At 42.2% G+C, this 20,547-nt stretch overlaps 2 protein-coding genes across 5 annotated transcripts in view; both read left to right on the top strand.

Annotated features, from left to right (window-relative positions):
- LOC117571998 (protein N-terminal asparagine amidohydrolase) overlaps positions 1–7,938 on the top strand; it is a 28,894-nt gene extending 20,956 nt beyond the window's left edge. For 2 of the 4 annotated variants that reach the window (XM_052003732.1, XM_052003733.1), the window contains exons 2-7: positions 2,654–3,056; positions 3,123–3,305; positions 3,366–3,574; positions 3,633–3,794; positions 3,872–3,985; positions 6,725–6,751. In XM_052003732.1, coding sequence (XP_051859692.1) covers positions 2,804–3,056; positions 3,123–3,305; positions 3,366–3,574; positions 3,633–3,794; positions 3,872–3,985; positions 6,725–6,736 — 933 coding nt within the window. In that variant the 5' untranslated portion in view covers positions 2,654–2,803 and the 3' untranslated portion in view covers positions 6,737–6,751. Of the gene's footprint in view, positions 1–2,653; positions 3,057–3,122; positions 3,306–3,365; positions 3,575–3,632; positions 3,795–3,871; positions 3,986–4,433; positions 4,741–6,724; positions 6,752–7,567 lie in introns of those variants that run through there. The other 2 variants (XM_052003734.1, XM_052003735.1) reach the window with 2 other exon arrangements.
- A 1,300-nt stretch (positions 7,939–9,238) lies between these two features.
- On the top strand, positions 9,239–19,376 carry LOC117571991 (maternal protein tudor). Its single transcript, XM_034254499.2, has 9 exons — positions 9,239–9,836; positions 10,285–10,726; positions 10,800–11,366; positions 11,428–12,282; positions 12,351–13,459; positions 13,529–14,364; positions 14,428–14,659; positions 14,718–14,917; positions 14,979–19,376. The coding sequence occupies exons 2-9, from the start codon at positions 10,328–10,330 to the stop codon at positions 18,587–18,589; spliced, it is 7,809 nt and encodes a 2,602-aa protein (XP_034110390.1). The 5' UTR covers positions 9,239–9,836; positions 10,285–10,327; the 3' UTR covers positions 18,590–19,376.
- Positions 19,377–20,547: the final 1,171 nt, after the last annotated feature.

The raw sequence follows: 20,547 nt of genomic DNA, 5'->3' as shown, positions 1-20,547 counted from the left end.
TTACACACACACAGTTTACGACTTAAGTCAATTGCCAGCTGGTTGACTTGGCTCTAGCACAGGGTGTTTCGTTTACACATTTCCACATTCCAAATGCACATCTTAAATATAACTTTACTCTGAATAAAGTCGTTAAGTTTACGTTCAAAATTTAACACTTTAACTATCTAATATTTAACAAGCTTTGCTTAAATTACTTAAAGGATAGTTACCAAAAGTTATGGTATGAAAAGGAATTTATTTACCAACAAAAATTGCCATAAAAATCAGTACCAAAGTGAAGAAGAATTTAACTTACACATACCGACAACTATTAACCGTCGACTGAGGTGCACAATTTAGAATTAAACAAGTAAGAAAGCTACAGTCGAGTGTACTCGACTGTGAGATACCCGCTACCCATTTTGAATGAAAGCAATATATTTTGCGGTATTATTCTCAAAATATACCAAATATACTGCAAAAATACTAAAAATATACCAAATGGTATATTTGGTATATTGATATAGTACCGCATTGAAAATATACCATAGACGGCACAATATACCAGATTGTCATCTAAAGCAACTAAGACCCCTAGTAAGTAGGCGTGTTTGTCCATACAAAAGTATTTCTTTAATAACTTCGACAATTTTTATCTGATCGCAACCAAATTATAATTATTATAATATTATATTTATAACTACTATAGTTATTATTATATATGCTAAAATTCGCAACTCTAGCTTTAAAACTACGCTTGTTATTCGATTTTTTTGATTTGCGGGGGCGGAAGTGGGCGTGGCAAAAATTTGAAACAAACTTGATCTGCGTGCAAACATAACAAATGCTGTCGAAAAAAAATTATAGCTCTATCTCTTATAGTCTCTGAGATCTAGGTGTTCATACGGACAGACGGACAGACACACAGACGGACAGACGGACAGACAGACAGACGGACATGGCTAGATCGTCTCGGCTGTTGACGCTGATCAAGAATATATATACTTTATAGGGTCGGAGATGCCTCCTTCTACCTGTTACATACATTTCCTGCCGGCACAAAGTTATAATACCCTTCTACCCTATGGGTAGCGGGTATAAAAATATATAACTTAACATATAAAAAGAAATTTTTGAATTTCTTGAAAGATGCAAAATTTAGCATATAAAATGCATTCTACCATATAAAAATAATCTTATATTTTTTAAAAACAACTGTGTTAAAAATTGTTCACATATTATTTATTTTTAGCGTTCACCGTAAACAATTGATAAAGCTTAAATTAGTATTGAATAGAGAAATAATTATAATAAACTGTTTTAATGATACAAAACAAAAAGCAAATATTTATTTGGAACGTACATATACTATAATCAGTCGATAAATATACGAAATTCGGTAAAAAAAAAATAAATAAAATATAAAACTGTAATAATGTAGAAAAAAACAAAAATAAAATTTAAGGTTTTTACTTTACGTCCTTATGATATGTGTAGGAGGTTTGGTCTGAATGAGATTTCCATAAGATGTGTTGTTGCATAATAAATCTAAAATCTAAAAAAAGATTATTACATTCAATGTTACATTCATATAGAATCAATGTGAGATTCAACATAAAGATTTAATTTATTTTTTATTCTCAGATTCAATTTAAAGATCAAATCTTAAAAAAAGGAATTTTTGAAGTAAAATTAGCTAAAGATAATTAGAAATTCGATTCTTATCTACTAAAGTAGTGAACAAGAAATTAATTTGGCATATCCTTAGCAGCTTTGTACAATATTTACTATATTGTAATTTTATAATATAATATATAATATAATACAAAATATAAAATTTAGCAGCTCTAACACACTTTTAGCCATATTTATAATATTGAAAAAACTCGCTTGAAGCTAGTTTATTTTATTTAGCAGTGACATTTGAATTTATGTCGAGTTGCTAAATTAAATTTGTAAAGTAAACCACTGAAATTCAATAGAGAAGCGCTCAAAGATACTTCTAATAATGGATAACTTTATGAAATTATCTCCATCGGTTCGCTCGTTAATTGCATGTGCTGCAATATGTGGCACTGGAGTGGTTGTTGTTGTTGTCTTTCTTACTGTCACTTAATTGTTATTAACTTTCGTGTGACATTTGTGACTTTTGGTGTGGCATCAATTGACGCCATCGTTTCCACCATTGGACGCAGCTAATTGATGACCCCCGAATGGCCTTAAAATTGTTTTTATTAGATTTACACATTCACACACGAGCCAAAAGCGATCCCTCCATTTGAGGCAGACGCCTCTGTCTCAGTGTCTGAGAAACGGAACCAATTTCGATCATAAACTATATGAATACAAGAGAGAATATGTGGTATAGCTGTATATATTTATGATTGCCATACACTGTGAGCACAATATAGTTTCGCCTGCAGCTGTAAAGGTATGACATTTTTATTTAGCATTTTGCGAAAAGGGTTTGCAAATTTACGATCCCAAGAGGAGAGAGAAGTTGTAGAAGCTGTAGAAGATGGTCAAGTGGTAACGCCTTCGCTGCTTCGCTTGGCAAATTATTATCGGGCATGCAAATCTTTGGTTGCATCGTAAATTGAATTTTATGCTTCTGGTTTGCCGAGAACAAGTCAAATAACCATCTTTCTCTCTCTCTTTCCTTTTCTTTCAGCTGGCTGCTGCTCCCGCTCCTGCTGCCGTTGTTGTTGCTACTCGTCTTAAGGGGCAACAAGAACTACGCGACGTAATTGAAATTGAAGCTTTGGCTGGGAATACATAAGACCGCAAAAGAAGGTGTTAACATTATATCCAAATATTCAGTATGGTGCTTGTGCTGAATGGTGTGCTGCAGGACGAATGCCCGCTGGACACAAGCACTTTGTTTCTGCAGCATCCCGTCTATAGAGATTATGCCCAGCAGCTGCACTCCATACAGGCCAAGTCGATAGGTCCTGTCGGTCTGCTCTATGTGGGCCAACGGGAGCTGGCCGCTGCGGCACCGCACGACAAGAACATTAACATCATTGGCGCCGACGATGCCACCACCTGTATTATCGTTGTTGTCCGCCACTCGGGTGAGTAGTAAATTAAGTTCCTTTTGCTAGTTAAAAGTCTCAACTATTTTATACATTCAACTAAAGGTTCGGGTGCTGTTGCTTTGGCGCATTTCGATGGCAGTGGCGTTGATGAGGCCGTCTGCACAATGGTGTCGCGTGTCCAGGAGCTGGCGCTTGGTTATCCGGAGGGACGCATTGAATTGCAGCTGATTGGTGGCTATCGGGACTCCCAGGGCTATGGCGAGGATGTCTTCTATAGCATTATGCGTGAGTCCAAAAGCAAAAACAATTAACGAATTTATATAAACTAAATTTCACATGCTTCAGAATCATTCCACAAGCATCACCTCGAAATCGACTTGACGCAGGCGTGTGTGGGTGAATTGAACACAATGCTGCGCGGCGAGATCAACTGCCCGATCATCTATGGTGTGGGCGTTAACATCAAGACTGGCGAGATCTTTCCCGCCACATTCCCCGATCGAGGACCCGATCAACAGCTGCGCAATGCTCGCATATTTATGGGAGCTCAAACCGTAAGGCAGCTCCCAGACACGTCTCTTAACTTAGGCTAACATATTCTGCTTTCAGCAGGTGTTGGATGTGTACGACTCCGCCAATGGCATGCTGAGAATTGGACCCTTCAACTATGATCCATTGCGTGGCGCCGACTTATGGCTGTCGCAGACAGATGAGTTTCTGCTGCAGCATTTGTCATCCAGTCCCGACGTGGAGCCTCCGCACTTTGCGCCACAGGTAACACTGCGAAAGACACACTCTCTTGTGATCTTGCGTTCTAATTTGCCGTCGGCGTTTTTACGTTATTCTTACAGACGCGTGCCACCATCAGATTCATACAGGAGAACCAGTTTCCCGCTGTCACCGTCTTCAGGGATAATCGACCCCGATACTATAGACGCGACGATGCCACGGGCTGCTGGGGTTTGGTTAGATATTAAAGCTTAATTTTTAGTAATTAGTTGTTAAAAACACAAATAGTGAAAACGTTTTTGGAGAACTGTCAATACATATATTATACATATTACCTATCATATAACATACATACACATACACATACAGCATATATATATCTATATTAATTGTAATACAAATCTGGCAAATCAGATGTAAATTGGTGCATGTGTTAATCGCTGTTTTTTCGTATCGTGCGCTCCCCTTACCCCCCAGCTCCACTAGTTGCATATTTTTTGTACCTCGTTGCTTCTGCTTACACATTTTTTACTATTCGATTTAATTGTTGAGTTAATTGTTTTTGGCTGTAATTGAATTTGATTGCAATACTTTAATTAGCACTCGATTAACGAGTCACCCTGCTGCCGATCGATCGAGCAATTGTATCTCAAATATCTTATTCTCTCTAATTACACAATTTAGATTCTAGAATGAGTTCGGATATGTAGAGAACAACTTTGGAATGCGCCTTATTAATGGATCTGAAAGTTACCCGATAAACAAAAAATATATATATATTTAGATTTTTATGTATACATACTATATGTAAATAATATATGTGTGTGTAATACTTATTAAACACAGAATTTTAACGAGATTCTTAGCAAAATATATATACACATGTCTACACGAACATTTAAATGCAATCATTTTAGTTGTAAATGTAAACTGTAATCAAACTTAAACAAATTAAAATGGCTTGGCTATTCGTATATACATACCACTAAAATCCTGTTTTTCATTCGTGACAATTATGGAGTCAATAAAAAATCTTGAAATTCGTTTGAATTTGAATTCATTGCAGGTATTAGGGCGCTGTTAACATGTGCTCTGCTGTTAACTTAACGACCTGTTGCTATGCAGTTAACAGTCAACAACAGCCGTCAGAGTCTGATCAGAAAATATACTAATGTACCATTAAAAGTGTAACCAGCTTTAAATTATGGCATATCTCACTATTTAAGACTATTTTGAAAATTTAAATTAACATAAGACTGATCAGTAAATATACTAATGTACCATTCAAAGCAGTGCTGCCAACTTTACCAGGAAAAAAGCTGTTTTTAACGGGAAGAATGGAGAAAAAAGCTTAAAAAAAAATATTAAAAAATTCAATAAAAAGCCAAAAACAAATGTATCAAAAAAGCGAAAAAATGTCAAAAATAACAATTTATTAAGTTAATTTTGTTTAAAAGTTTTCCACCATTTTATCAATATCTTCTTGGTCTTACGTAAGACATATTATTGCCTTTCTTGTGCAGATATTTTATAGGCACTTCACATCGCAATCCGTATCTGTATCAGTGAGCTCGAAGATCACTTAGTTTAGCTGTAATAGTGGTCTTCCAATAGTTGCAATATACCCTATGCAAGTCTACGTCATCGCTGCGAATCCATGCCTTGAACTAGAGGTGGGCGCGGGCCTGTATTTTGAGGCCCGGGCACGCACGAAAACAAACTCTTTTTTGAGAGGCCCGGCCCGGCCGAACACGAAACATTTTCATCAAGGCCCGGGCCCGGCCCGGCCCGGCACGAAACTTATTTACACATATAAGAAAACATTATTGCCATTATAATTGACGCAATCGAAAAGCTTCCACACTTCACTCCAGCCCTTTTCATTTTGTATAAATTTTACACATTCACTTTTTTTATTTACAGCGTCCTGAATTGTTTGTCGCGACATTTTTATTTTTCACAGATTTGCTAATTTCACAATAAGCCGCCAATTTTGAATTAGTGGTGTGCAAACAAATAAAATATTGAATAAGCAAATTAATAGTAGCATCGATAAGCAATTAAAATGCGACAAATGGCGGTTCTAATTCGATCAGATCAAAATTTTTTCGGGCCTATTTCGGGTTTTTACGGGCCGGGCCTGCACGAAGCCCGTACGAATCTTAATTTTAAGGCCCGGGCCCGCCCGAACCCGCTCCGGGCCTGTGTAAGCCCGCGGGCCACGAAAAAAAGCCCGGCCCGTGCCCACCTCTACCTTGAACTCATCACTTTTAAGCCAGACATCGGGGCATTTGTTTATATTCTTTCGGCAGTTCACAACTTGCTGAGAATTTACGCGCACTTTTTATATAGAGATCGAAGCACTAAGCGAGTGATGACATTAACGTATATCGAGTAAAATAATTGATACGCCAACATATTTTCTGGTTTGTTTGTAAGTGACTATCGTAAAGTTGCCACTCTTTCATATTTTGGGAAAAAGCCAACCGAATTTCTAAAAAAAAAAAAGCCAGAATTTACGCAATTCAAAAATTTTTCCCGCAGATAGCTTTCAAAAAAGCCAGTTTTGTCGAGAAAAAATCCAAATTGGCAGCACTGATCGGCATGCTCCAATGCTAATTGCAAAAACAATTTTTCACTTTCGTTTTCTTAACTTTATTTTTCATATGTATGCATTTGAGCAAGGTAACAGGACTTGCATGTGTTGTTGGGTCATAAAATTTCATGAACATTTTGTTGTTGCTTTGGCAACGCGCATCCACTTGAAAAAATTGTGTTATGCTTTTAGTTATTGCATTGTCGGCGCGTCATTTGATAAGTAACTCGAACAACTATTCATGTTGATAATGTAATAAACTATGTACAAAGTTAAAAATATCATCCATATTCATGTGCATAAATAAATAAATTTTATATTTTCATTGTTATTTTATAATTGTCTTTATTATAAAAATGTTTCTCCCTAATTTTTTCAGTGTATCCATTGAAATACAAAAAATTGTTCTTTACTAGTGTTGGTGTTTTGTTTTGAATGTATTGAAATTTGCTCCGTTTTGGGCACCCCTGCTCTCAAAGACTTTCTACAAAATCAGAAACACACATCTACATGCGTGGTAACCATCACATTGCTGAAAAACAGAAGGAAAAATACGACAACGTAAGTAATTTGAAATACAAATTCCAAATAATAAACAATTATTACTGTCTTTTTATGCTAAAGAACAGAAAACATTAACATTATTACATTATCACTCTCTTACTCTCGCATAGAATATGGCCGAAGACGATAACTACCTCTTCCTCGTTAGTTTCGTGCCGATGATGAGAAGGATGACGCCACGACAAAATGCCAGATTTCGCACCGAGGTGATGGAAGCTTGGTTGCAAACGAGCCAACATCCGCCCAACCAACTGCAACAACAGGCGGAACAGGAGCAACAGGAGCCATCCAGCTCCACACAATAAATCCATTGCGTGGCGCCGACTTGTGGCTGTTGCAGACAGATGAGTTTCTGCCACAAGTCGGCGCCACGCAATGGAAGGAGCTGCGGCTCCTGTTCCGCCTGTTGCTGTTGTTGCAGTTGCATTGTATGCAACAACGCTTCGCTCACCTTTGCTCGAAAACTGGCATTTTGTACTGCGACATGTTTTTCATTATCGGCAGAAAACTGACCGGGAAATTATAATCTCCGTCGCCGACATGATGTTTGCCATCCAGTCCCGCCGCACTTTGCGCCACAGGTAACATTGCGAAAGACAGACTCTCCCAAGATCTTGCGTTCTAATTTGCCGTGGGCGTTTTTACGTTATTCTTACAGACGCGTGCCACCATCAGATTCTGATTATACAAGCTAAGGTCACTCATTACTTAGCCATGCAAGCCAACACGTGCAACGAGTCAGCATAAGATACCATGGGAGCAACAACCACCTGGTCGCAACTGCACACAACAATCTCCACGTGCGCCGCGACAGCGGAATCAACTTCAACACCTTGCATTACGTCCAACAGTGGGACAAAGACCTGGGCACCCAACGCGACAACTGCAGCGGCTACATCCGGCAGCAGCGACAACGGCAAGAGCGAGAGCGACAAGCTACAAGACATCAGCAGCAGAGGCCTTACTTTAATATTCTAGATTGTTTAGTTCTAATTAAACTCAGAATAAATGCGGTTTATATATTTTTTTTTTTAAACACAGCCGCGTTTTTTAATTTATATATTACCAATAACATACATACACATACACATACAGCATATATATCTATATTAATTGTAATACAAATCTGGCAAACAAGATGTAAATTGGTGCATATGTTAATCGCTGTTTTTTCGTATCGTGCGCTCCCCTTACCCCCAGCTCCACTAGTTGCATATTTTTTGTACCTTGTTGCATCTTTTACTATTCGATTTAATTGTTGAGTTAATTGTTTTTGGCTGAATTTGATTGCAATACTTTAATTAGCACTCGATTAACGAGTCACCCTGCTGCCGATCGATCGAGCAATTGTATCTCAAATATCTTATTCTCTCTAATTACATATGTAATTTAGATTCTATAATGAGTTCGGATATGTAGAGAACAACTTTGCAATACGCCTTATTAATGGATCTGAAAGTAACCCGATAAACAAAGAAATTTATATATATTTAGATTATTATGTATACATACTATATGTAAATAATATATAAGTGTGTAATACTTATTAAACACAGCATTTTAACGAGATTCTTAGCAAAATATATATACACATGAGTACACGAACATTTAAATGCAATCATTTTAGTTGTAAATGTAAACTGTAATCAAACTTAAACAAATTAAAATGGCTTGGCTATTCGTAGCCACTAAATTCCTGTTTTTAATTCTTGACAATTATGGAGTCAATAAAAAATCTTGAAATTCGTTTAAATTTGAATTCATCGCGTGTTTTAGGCCGCTGTTAACGTGCGTTCTGCTCGCTGTTAACTTAACAGACCTGTTGCTATGCGTCAGACAGTCAGCAACAGCCGTCGGAGTCTGATCAGAAAATATACTAATGTACCTAAAGTGTAACCAACTTTAAATTATGGCATATCTATATACTATACTATTTAAGACTATTTTGAAAATTTAAATTAACATAAGAATCCATTGGTCCAATTAAAAACTAATTTGATTCTTCTTTTATTGTAATTCATCGGATTTTTTAATGATATTTGGTTATATTATTTTAGCTGGGGCCATAATTTTTAGAAATTTAAAGAAAGATAGCATACAAAATTGCTGTCCTCAAACCATTTGGTTCTCTACTAATTTTTAAGCAATTTAAAGTGCTTGAAAAACCAATAATAAGTCGGAATAATAATAATTAAGTTACTTCACTAGAAGCAAAATTAAACATGAATTTGTTTTTAATAAATGACACAGTGGTACATATTGGTATTAATTTTTGGGACAAATGGTATTTTTGCCGTTATTGAGCGGCCACACTGGTTGCTGTCACGATATTGCTCTAGTCGTGTCGTCGTTGTCTCGGGCTGAGTTACTGGGTGGGCAAGTCATTTTTCGAATTAAAATCTTTTCACATTGATCAATTGCTTTATGATATAACAACAACAACTACAAAACGTTAACACTGAGGCTGCGCTTGCAACGCAAGCCTTTCTTTGGAGGACTAAAACAAACAAAAACCGAAAAGACTGAAACGCAACGATTTCTAATCACTCTCAAAGACTACAAAAACACAAACACACATCCACAAAAGTAACCATCACAGCCGTAGAGGGAAAATTACGCTCGATTGACATACTACCACATATACATACATACAATAATAAAGTGTGCCAAAGCCAGCCCGCCGTCCAGTGCAGTCCAGCTGAGGAGGAATCAGCATAAAAACAAAAAACCGAATTTGTAGAAAACAGAAGAAAACAGAAAGAAGAGCAAACAAAATAACCAATTGGTTTCGTTGGCGCTCGACTGCTGCGCTGCTTGGCGACTGTCTGCGTGTGTGTGTGGTACATATTTGATATTTGATGCACAAGGGGCGTGCGGAGGCACGAGCGGTTTTTCCGAGTTACGCTTTGGACAACGACGACGACAACGTAAGTAGTTTGGAATTTGTTAATTACTGTCTTTTTAGGCTAAAGAACAGAACACATTAACATTATTACACGCGTGTGTGTGAGTGCGTGTGTGGCGAACGGGAAGAAATACGTTGGCATATTCACTCTCTCATTCTCGCATAGAATATTGCAGGAAGCAGGCCATGTTTACAGTTATTTCTCGTGCAATTTCGGCAATGATGCGAAACTATTAACGGTTGTCCAATATACATACATGCATATGTAGATTTCAGTAAAAGTGACTGTAATTGTATGCGTGTATTTGTATAAATTGCAGTGAAATCGAAACTCGAGTTCAATGTCTATATTTCTGAGGCGACAATTCATCGAGTGAAGCGCAACGCATTCATTGTTTTTGTGTGTGTTTGCATATGAAATTGGGCTCGCTTAATATTAATGTATTTTTTTCGATTGCCTTATTTTGCAGCGATAATACAAAAGGAAAATCATACATACTATATACATAGTTGATGTTGATGATGAACGGCAAGCCGCCAATGAATAATAGCGGCGGCGGCGCATCCAGCGTTGATTTATACATCACGCACCTGGATCATGTGGGACCTTACCTCAAGATCTATGGCCAGGCAAACCGGGATGCGGCGTTCCTGGTGAGCAAACGCATCGAGACACTGCTGCCCAGCTTCTTTTCCATCGATCCGAGCTGGTCAAACGAACGCCAACAGGCGCTTCTCATCCCGGGCACCGTCTGTGTGCTGAAGCAGACAAATGGCGCCGCACCCGGCGATGTGGAATACATGCGAACGCGTGTGCTCAGCTCTGCCATCGATGGCAGCAATCGCAGCCAGATGCGTGTCGAGATTGAGTTCCTCGATTACGGCTACAAGCGTAACGTGAGCAGTCTCGATGTGAGTAATTACTACATTCCATACATATCATGTTCCTCTCACTGATATTATATTTATTGTTATTGCATTCCAGCTGCTCTTCTCGAAACAGCCAAAGCTGCTGTTGAATGTGCCAGTTCTGAACGCACACTACATTGTGCTCGGCATTTGCTCGGAATGGGATGACAGCGAGCTGAATGTGGTGCGACAGCTGATTGTAAATCATGTGGTCAGCATCGAGGTGGACCCCACACCGATATGCGACCAAAAGTTTGCCAGCGTACGCTGGAAAGACTTTGAGCTCAACGAATTTCTGGTGCAGCAGAAACAAATTGGCGCACCCATTGCCAATGATCTGATCATGGATCACTGCAAGAAACTGTGGAAGGTGCAATCGTCACAGTCTCCAATTGTGGAGTACAACAATAATAATATACCGGGCACTGGCAGCGCCGCCAAAACGCCAACGGATGTGGCACGTGAGCAGCTTGCGGCACGCTTCTCGCTTGCTGCACGCTTGGATGTGCATCGCACCCTTAACTCAACGCCACCGCGACCGCTGAAAGCGACGCCGGTCAACGATTATACGCCACCTAAGCAACAACAGCAGGAGCAACAGCCTCTGCCCACTCAGATTCAGCCAACACCGCTGGCGAATTTGGTAATGAATGATACAGTATTCTATATAGAAATCTTTGTTTACTCATTTGTGTGTTTTTCAGACTAATGTGCAGCCAGCTGGTCACCTGTTGAATGCTCAGAAGCCCGCCTACGCGGCACCACATCAATTCAACCAACAACGTGCCAATAACTTTCAATCTTCCGATACAACGTCGGGCCTCTTGCCCACGCACAATGTCTTCACGCCCAAGACGAGTCCCCGACCACTCAATCTTTATTACAATGTGCGTCTCAATAACCCAATGCAGCCACCGATGGTGCACATACCCAAGCAGCCATCACTAAGCTATGCGCCCGCACGTTATGCACTTGCGCAGCCATCAACACCCGCAGCTGCAGCTGGAGCAGCCCAGAAGGGAGCGATTCAGCAGCAGCCACTGATTCCGGCTTTTCGCACCACCATGCTGACGGTGGGTTTAACCTACGATGTCTATGTGAGCTTCGTGGAGAATGGCCCGCATTTGTTTTGGGTGCAATTGAAGAGTGCCAGCAACGATCTGAATGCCATGATGGGCCAGATCGAGCATATGCGGCTGCAGGGTCTCAGCCAGTATCCGGGAGTGGGCACCGCTTGTGTGGCGCGCTTCTCCGAGGATGGTAATTGCTATCGTGCCTTAGTCAGCGCTGTCTACGGACAGCGCTATCGTGTTGTCTATGTCGATTATGGCAACTCGGAGTTAGTCTCGCTCTCGGATCTGTATACGATACCCCAGGAGCTGCTTAAAATTAAACCATTTGCCTTCCGTTTTGCGCTGGCCGGCGCCAAGGAGCTGGGTGCTCTCGATGAGAGCATGAAGCGCATATTCAAGAACTCAACTTTGTACATCAACTTCCAGCTGACAGTGCAGGCGGCCGAGAGCGTTGGCTCCATGCAAACCTGTCAGCTGCTGCACAATGTAAGTAACTCACATCTTGTTTTAATATAACATCCACAACGCTAATTAAAATCGTTTTCCATTTGCAGGGCAACAGCATGCTGGATGTGCTTAAGAAGCTGAAGAACTCTCGCCAGGCTTACGCCAAGGCGGATCAGCTGCAGGACGACGATGCCGTCGAAATACGATACATTGATTCGCCGAGCAACTTTTATGTGCAGAAAGTGAACAATATTAAGCAATTCGAACAGTTGATGGATGAAATGTTCGCCTACTACAATACCAATCAAAAGGTGCCCGAGCAACTGGTGCTGGGTGCTCCTTGCGTTGTCAAATGTGATCGAGAGTGGTACAGAGCCGAGCTGCTGCGTGTGAATGATGCGACAATCATTGTACGTCACGTGGACTTTGGCTATGAGCAGCATGTGAAACGTCATTTGATTGGCAACATTGCTGAGAAACATCTGGTGATGCCGCGGCAGGCGATTAAGTGCTGCCTGAAGGGTTTCGAGAACAGTGAACTGAGCAAGGACAAGATAACGGATCAGTTCGAAATGCTCGCCGAGGAATCGAACATCAGGCGACGCACGTTTAGTGTGCGTGTCTTTCGCATTGAACCCGATGGCGTTAATGTGGTCAATCTGCTCGCTAAGAATCTGAATGTCATGAAGAAACTCTACAAACTGTCCATGCCCTTTGAGCAGTATCTGTCGCTGGAGAAGGGACAGTTCAATGCGAATGTGACGCGTGCCGAGTCAATAGCATCCGATGTGGTGCCTCAGCAGCTTCAGAAAGGCGAAGTGCTCAACTCAACCACCGTGGAGAGTGAGGATCGCATGCAGATGCAGAAGCAGGCACGCGGTAAGAACGTGAATATCAATGCCAATGACTGGGACAAGCATAGCTCTGCCTCGGCAACCAGTTCCAAGGATACTCAATCACAACAGAGCGGCTCGAGGCGTTCGCAACAACAACAACAGCAGCAGCAGCAACATCCGCGTGGTGAGCGCTATGCGCCGCCAGAACATTTGGTTAGACGCAGTCGTGATAATCATTTGGACTCGAGCTTCGACACGCGCAGCACGAGTAGCTACACCAGCGGAATGAGCTCGCCACGTAAGGCCAATCGCCAGAATGGACGCAATCGAACGGAGTCGCCGCGTCTGCAGAATGGCAAACAGGAGGCGAACAAAAATACGTGAGTAGTGTAGAGAAATTAAATTATAATTGATGAATGAAATTCATTAAACTTTTTTTTTCTTTGCAGTCGCTTTAGCAACAATCAATCGCCACGCAAGGAACAAAATCAACAGCAATCGCAACGCAATTCGACAAATCAACGCTCTCAAAATGCACCACAAGGCTATGGGCAGAAGCCACTGCGTCAAAAGTCCACGTTGGACGGCAGCGCAATCAGCTCGAAGCGTTCCAGTGGCGTGGAGAGCGATGCTCCATCGAGTGTGGAAGTCACATTGCCAAAGCCTATGCCTGAGCCGGAAAAATATGTGCCATTGGACAAGGCATTTGCGGTGCATGACATTAAAACACCCACCAAGGAGGCAGCCAGTCTGTCCTGGTGGGTGTCGCCATTCCAATTCTACGTAGTGCCAAAGAGCCTCGCGTCCAAATACGATAATCTGCTACGCGAGATGCGTCAGTTCTATCGCCAGAAGCCACATCAACCGCTGCAGCTGAAGGTCAACTCCAGTGTGGTGGTGCGACAGCGCAAGGATAATGCCATATTGCGTGGCACAGTCATCCAATGCAACCACATGTTGCGCAAGTATCGCATCTTCTGCGTGGACACGGGAAATGTACTGACTGTGACCTCTGAGGATGTCTGGCAGGTGGAGCAGCGTTTCGCTGAGCCGCCTTGCTTGGCTCAGCGTTGCAGCTTTGACAAAGTGGTGACCAACTATGATCACTTGTATATTGTGGATCGCATGGAGAAATATGTGCCAGTTAACGCGAAGGTGGAGTGCGAATTCAGCGCCAAACAGCAGTTGAACAACAACAGCACCTACTTCGTCAAGATGCTGGTGAATGGCGCTTCGCTGCGTGACACTCTGATTAATGCTCAATTCCTAACCGAGGTGGCAGAGCGTGAGTCCAACAAATACAATGAGTTATTGAAGCTGTTAAACTTACCTTTCATTTTCTTTGCAGAGGTGCGTGTTAGTCTTTTGGCTGGCCAGCAGGTACGCGGAAAATTCACTTCTATCAGGGACATGACCAACTTTAAGATACAGCTGGAGTGCTATAAGGATGTTAACTTCTTGTGCAGCTACGACGATGCCAAGTTTGTCAAGTCCAACAAGGATTTGGCCAAGCCTTTCAAGGAGCACTACGAGGGCAAATCATATGCGCTGAATATCAAACATGTCTGCGAGAATAACATGTAAGTCAAGTTGTTTTGTGAATGAATAATGTAAATTAAACTATCCTTGTAACTACAGTATTCACTTGCGTCCTGTGATGCCGCTGCTTAAGGAGGATCGCAGCGCCTTTGTCTGCGGCTATCCTGTGCTGGTGAACAGCTTTAAGGCACTTGTTGTCTACACCGCAAAGTCGTATCGCATCTTTGTGCAACCCAGCGTAGAGGAGACTCACATGAAAAAGCTGCTGGATGATATGTATGAGTTCTATAACAAGAAGGGTATGAAAGTGTGAAGAATCCATCAGCCTTCCTTGAGATTAATTGTTACTCTTGATTGTAGGCAAACAATTGCGCAAATTTGAGAAGGATCAAATCTGTGCAGCACTCAGCTCCGATGGCAATTGGTATAGGGCACGCATTGTGGCCAAGGATGCCAAGGGAGCGCGCATTGATGTTGTCTACTTGGACTATGGCAACACGGAGCAGTTGCCACGCGAACAGCTCAAGCAGCTGGAGGAGAAGTTCTTTGTCAATCGCAGCTGCTATGCTGTGGAGATTAATTTGCCATTTGGACGCATTCACAACGACGAGAAGCTGAAGACACGCTTGTCGAAACTGTTGGACGAGCAGGTGGTCACAGTGAAACCCATTGAAACGCGTCGCAGTCATCTCATTGCTGACGTATTGCTTGCCAATGGGAAAGACAGCGTTGTGGACACTTTGAAGGCGGAGAAATTAATTGCTGGCCGTGATATTGATTATATGCGCAAGCAATTGGACAAGGAGAAGCCTCACATTTACGAGTACATTGAGTGCGTTGATCTGACCACCGATGACGATGAAGAACAGCAGCAACGCAAACAAGGCGGCAAATCGAACTCGACAAACAGCTCGCCCAAGCCAAAGAAGCAGCCACAAGAGCCAAAGGAACCAAAAGAGCCGAAGCAGCGCAACAAGCAAGCAGAAGCTGTGGCGCCAACAGCAGCGCCAGCTGTGGAGAAACCCGTGACTCCAACACCAGCTGTCGAGCCTAAACCAAAGGCTGAAGAGAAGCCAGTGGTAGCTGCGCCAGTGGCAGCTCCTAATGTGGCTCCAGAGGAACCGCAACCAGCTCCTGTACCAACTCCAGTTATTGAAGAACCCGTTGCAGTGACACATCCACCAGCTGTCGTTGCTGCACCTGTTGTGCCTGTTCCAGATCCCTACAAGGATATGGAGACTGCTGTACTGAGTCACTGCGATAATCCAGCTCACTTCTATGTGCATCCCATGGATGCGCTACCAAAACTTAAGCGTCTCACCGAGAATCTGCAGATTGTTTCGCCCTCACTGCCACAGCTCATGGACGTGGTCAATGGCGCCGACTGTATCTCCATGTACTCAATGGACAAGTCCTGGTATCGCGCCAAGATTATCGATGCGGAATTGATGGTGCTGCAGTTTATTGATTTTGGCAACACGGATTGCGTCTCCGATGCCAAGGAGATTAAACAAAGCATGTGCTCAACAACGGATCCCTTCTGTCTGCCTTTTGCACTGCCCATTGCACCGAATGGCAAATTGGATTGGGCCGATGCAGCCAACGGCATCTTCAATGATTCCTACGAGAAGATCTTGCACTATGAATATTTGACACGCGGCGACTGCCAGATTACCAGCTATGTTAATCTCTACATCGAGGGCGTTGATGTGGCCAAGAAACTCATTGCCGATGGCTATGCCAAGCAGCTGGATTACGTTGCCAGCGGCAGCAGCTGTTATATCTCGCATGTGAACAGCATCAGTGATTTTTACATTCAACTGGAGAGCGACTCAAAGGCATTAGAGCTCATCGAGCTGTATTTGGGCGATGCGGAGCAGCAGCTGCAGCCGTTGCAACGCTTTGAGAAGAGCAGCATTGTGGCTGCGCTCTTCGATGACGACGGATTGTTCTACAGGGCGGAGCTGCTGCGTCAGCTGCCCGATGCACGCTACGAAGTGCGTTTCATTGACTATGGAAACACTTCCACCACAGCCAAGTGCTTGCTGCTCTCAGAGGAGATTGCTAAGGTGCCCAGTCTATCAAAGAGATGCACGCTGCAGCTGCCAGAGGATTATGTGGCCTGGTCCAAAGAGGCAGAGGCCAAATTTGCCGAATTGACAGGCGAAGGCGAATTAGTTTTTACCACTCAGCTGTTGAAACCTGGATTGGAGCATATCACCATACATCTGCTGCTGGATGAAGACAATGTGTTGGATCAATTGCTGCCGCTATGCACACAGAAGCAGCCCAAACCCACGCCGGAGCCTGTTGTAGAGGCAAGCGTAGAAAGCGAGGTTGGATCAAGCAATATTATGGCCATTGTTACACATGTGAACAGCCCCCTGAACTTCTATCTGCAGCTGGAGACAAACAATGCGCTCATAGACAGCACAAGCGAACAGCTGAATGGCGAGCAGGCCAATCTGCAGCCCATCAAGGGTATTGCTCAAGTGGGTGAGCTGTATGTGGCCCAATTCGCGGATGACAACGAGTTCTATCGCGCACGCATCTTGGAGCAGCTGCCAACGAAGCAATCGCTGCAGTATCGCGTGCTCTTTATTGATTACGGTAATCAGGCGCTTGTAGATAAACTGTTCGAGTTGCCTACCGAGCTGGCTCAGCTGAAGCCTTTGGCAGAACAGCATTCCTTGGAATCGTGTGCCAATTTCATCAAGTATCCCAAGGAATCACGCGAGGCGCTGGACGCCCTCATCGACAGCTGCAGCGGCGAAGTCGCTGTGGAGTTTGTCAACAAATCAGCTCAGCCGCCAGTGGTTAAGCTGAAGACGATGGATAAAAATGCTCTCAATATACACGATCAGCTGCAGAAGCTGTTGGAGGCAGAGCTGCAGAAACCGAAGCCTGAAGATAAGAAGTGTATCATCTCGCACGCCAATTCACCCAAGAGTTTCTATGTGCAGCTCAAGAAGCGATCCGCTGAGCTGGATCACATTGTAAAGACTCTGCAAAGCCAGGCAAAGGAGCTGAAAAAGCTCGAAGATCCCAAGGAGAAGGTTAATGGTGCTTGCTACTCCCAGGAGGATGATTGCTACTATCGCTGCAGCATCAAGACGTTGCTGGGCGAGGACAAGGGCTTCGAGGTGTTCCTCATTGATTATGGCAACACTTTGGTCACCCCGCAGATCTACAGTTTGCCCGAGGAGATCTGGCAAATAACGCCACTGGCTTTACATTGTCAATTGAGCGAGATGCCCGAGCAGGTGACAGATCAAATGCAGGAGGCATTCAATGCACTGCTGGAACAGCACTTTGGGGAGGTCTACGAGATTGTCAGCGAGCTGAAGGAGAACCACAACGAGCTGCAGACCGTTCAGTTGAGCATCAACTACAAGGACTTTGCCCAGGAGTTGGCCAGCACTGTGGCCGGTGTGCAGAAGCCACTGGAAGTGGAGCTGCATAATTGTCTTGTGGTGCAGTTCGACGATGCCAAGTCCTTCTATGTGCAGATGGATCAGGATGTGCCAGCACTGGAGCAAATGACCGACAAAATGCTGGATGCAGAGCAGAACTTTGAGGTGTTCACTGAGCTGCAGGTAGGCGCTCTTTGTGTGGCCAAGTTTCCCGAGGATGAGGTGTTCTATCGTGCCGAGATTGTCAAGCTACTGGAGGATGGCAAGTGCGAGGTGCACTTCATAGATTTCGGCAACAACGCGGTTACCGATCAGTTCCGTCAACTGCCCGAGGATCTGGCCAAGGCGCCTCGTTACAGCAAGCACTGCGAACTAGAGGCAGCCACGATTGCCAAGTGCGATGTGGCCGCATTGGGGGCGTTCATTGACACGCACTTCTCGGAGGCATTCCAGTTGGAGATTCTGGCCAAAAAGGATGAGCGCGACACGCACGTGGTGCGTCTCTTCTACCAGAACACGAACATTAGCGAGAAGCTGCGACTGCAGGAGAAGCCTTAGAGAATCTTTTGAGTACCCCAAACAAATCCGTTCAAGAGAAACCGTCACATGTCCATCGAGAGGCATACGATTAAAGTGAATGCTATGAGCATTCACACACACACACACACACTCAAACACAATCCCTTATACCCCACACACATACACATACACACACACTCAAGAATTGTTTGCAATATTGAAATGCAAAAAGATTGTGATTAGTTTGGCTAAAATAACCGTTGTATTACCTAATTTAGTTGAACAAGTTAAACTTATGCGAGAGTGAAAGGAAGATTGCAACATCTTTCAAGAAATTGAGGAAAAGCTCATATAATTTTTTGCAGCAAAGCTAGAAGCTTCATTGATTTTTCATGGAAAACCAAAATGAAAGCCTATCTTTTTTATAATTTGTAATTAATTAATCAAATTAATTGAATGATAAACAAAATATGAAACATAAAATAAAAAAAAAAAACGAATACATTTATAAAAACAAAAGAAAAACGAACAAAAAAAAACGAAAAACTAAAAAAAAAAACTGCATCAACAATCGAAAGAAATGCAGCCAAAAAAAAATTGTGAAATATTTTAGATGCGAATCTAAACTAACGAAAAGTGTTAATTAATTAAAAAGGCAGTGGATGAGTAATTGCTCAATTATAAAACACACCACACACACACACACAAACACTCAACACACACACACACAATCACACATTTAAAGCAATTTTACATAATCAAAAACCTACTCAAACAATTTTGTTTAAAAGCGTTGAGCAGGAGATAATTTATTATTATTATGTTTTTGTTTTATTACCATTATAATTCACTCCTTCTTCTACTACACTTGTACTTCTTTAATTTCTGAATACTTTTTTTCAACTTGATGACTTTTATTTGCATTCATTTTTATATATTACATTCAATTACTAATATCAAAATTTGAAAATCAAAAAAAAAAAATGAGTAAGCAAAGAAATTTGAAGCAAAGACTAAAAACTAATGGAATAATGGGTTTTGTGTATTAAAAACCTTTAAAACATGATATCATATTTTTCTACCATTTCTTTTTCATGTTGTAAACAAACAAAAAAAATAAATATAAATAAATAAAAAAAACGATCAAAATCGAATACATTGAGAGTTTCAATTACCTGTAGTTTAACGCAGAACGAAGGCGTACCTACGTTCAGGTAGCGTTTACGTCTGCGGGAATTACCCCCAGAGAGAGAAATTGAATTTCAGAATGCGGTGGCTAAGACGTATGTTCTTCTGCAACGAATTGAGAACACTATTGATAAGAATATGATGTCTTATGCAATGTCACTTCAAACTTTTGGCTCCACAAGTCTTATCACAGTTGGTTGTAATGAAAGAGGTGAATTCCGATTTTTGGGGAGTTGGAAAGTCGTGAGAGTTTGATTTAAAGACAAAAATGCTGCTAGGTGACATCGTCATCGATCAGTTGGATCGATGAATTGTTGTTTAGCGTTTGCCAGCTAATTGAATTGAAATTGAGCTGTTCAAATATCGAGATTATTAATAAAGCTGTCGAAATTAGAGGCGCAAACACCACTACGACAGATTCATTCAATTCCGGGCAACTGACCAGCGCACACACATCTGTATATCAGTTTCCATTATTATCACAGGCTGGTACAACATCATTACGGATAGCCAGACAGAAAGGCGAGACAAAACCCAAAAAGAGCGAAAAGTGGACACGGTGATAGTCGAGTACAAAAAGTGAGAGAGAGTGCGTGAAAAGTGCAAGCAAACTCTCTTTCAATTTTCCACATTGAGTTTTTCAATTTCACATTCAACCAAATCACCCTCTGCCTCGCTCCCTCCCGCAATTCCTCCGCGAGTGCATTATCGTCGCTGCTTTATCAGCGTTGTTGTGCTTAGTATTTTTTCGGTGATTTCGGCAACCGAACCGAACAACGATCGCAGTGCTCGTCGCGACGTCGTCGTCG

Source organism: Drosophila albomicans, chromosome 3, assembly GCF_009650485.2.
Source record: "Drosophila albomicans strain 15112-1751.03 chromosome 3, ASM965048v2, whole genome shotgun sequence".
NCBI lineage: Eukaryota > Metazoa > Arthropoda > Insecta > Diptera > Drosophilidae > Drosophila > Drosophila albomicans.
Note: the sequence above shows the minus strand (reverse complement) of the source record. Positions and strands in the feature narration are given on the sequence as shown.

Coding starts and splice junctions, on each gene's coding strand:
- LOC117571991 (XM_034254499.2), top strand. CDS start 10,328: ATGTTGATGATGAACGGCAAGCCGCCAATGAATAATAGCGGCGGCGGC. Junction 14,660..14,717: donor CATGTCTGCGAGAATAACAT/GTAAGTCAAGTT, acceptor TTGTAACTACAG/TATTCACTTGCGTCCTGTGA. Junction 14,918..14,978: donor TGAGTTCTATAACAAGAAGG/GTATGAAAGTGT, acceptor TCTTGATTGTAG/GCAAACAATTGCGCAAATTT.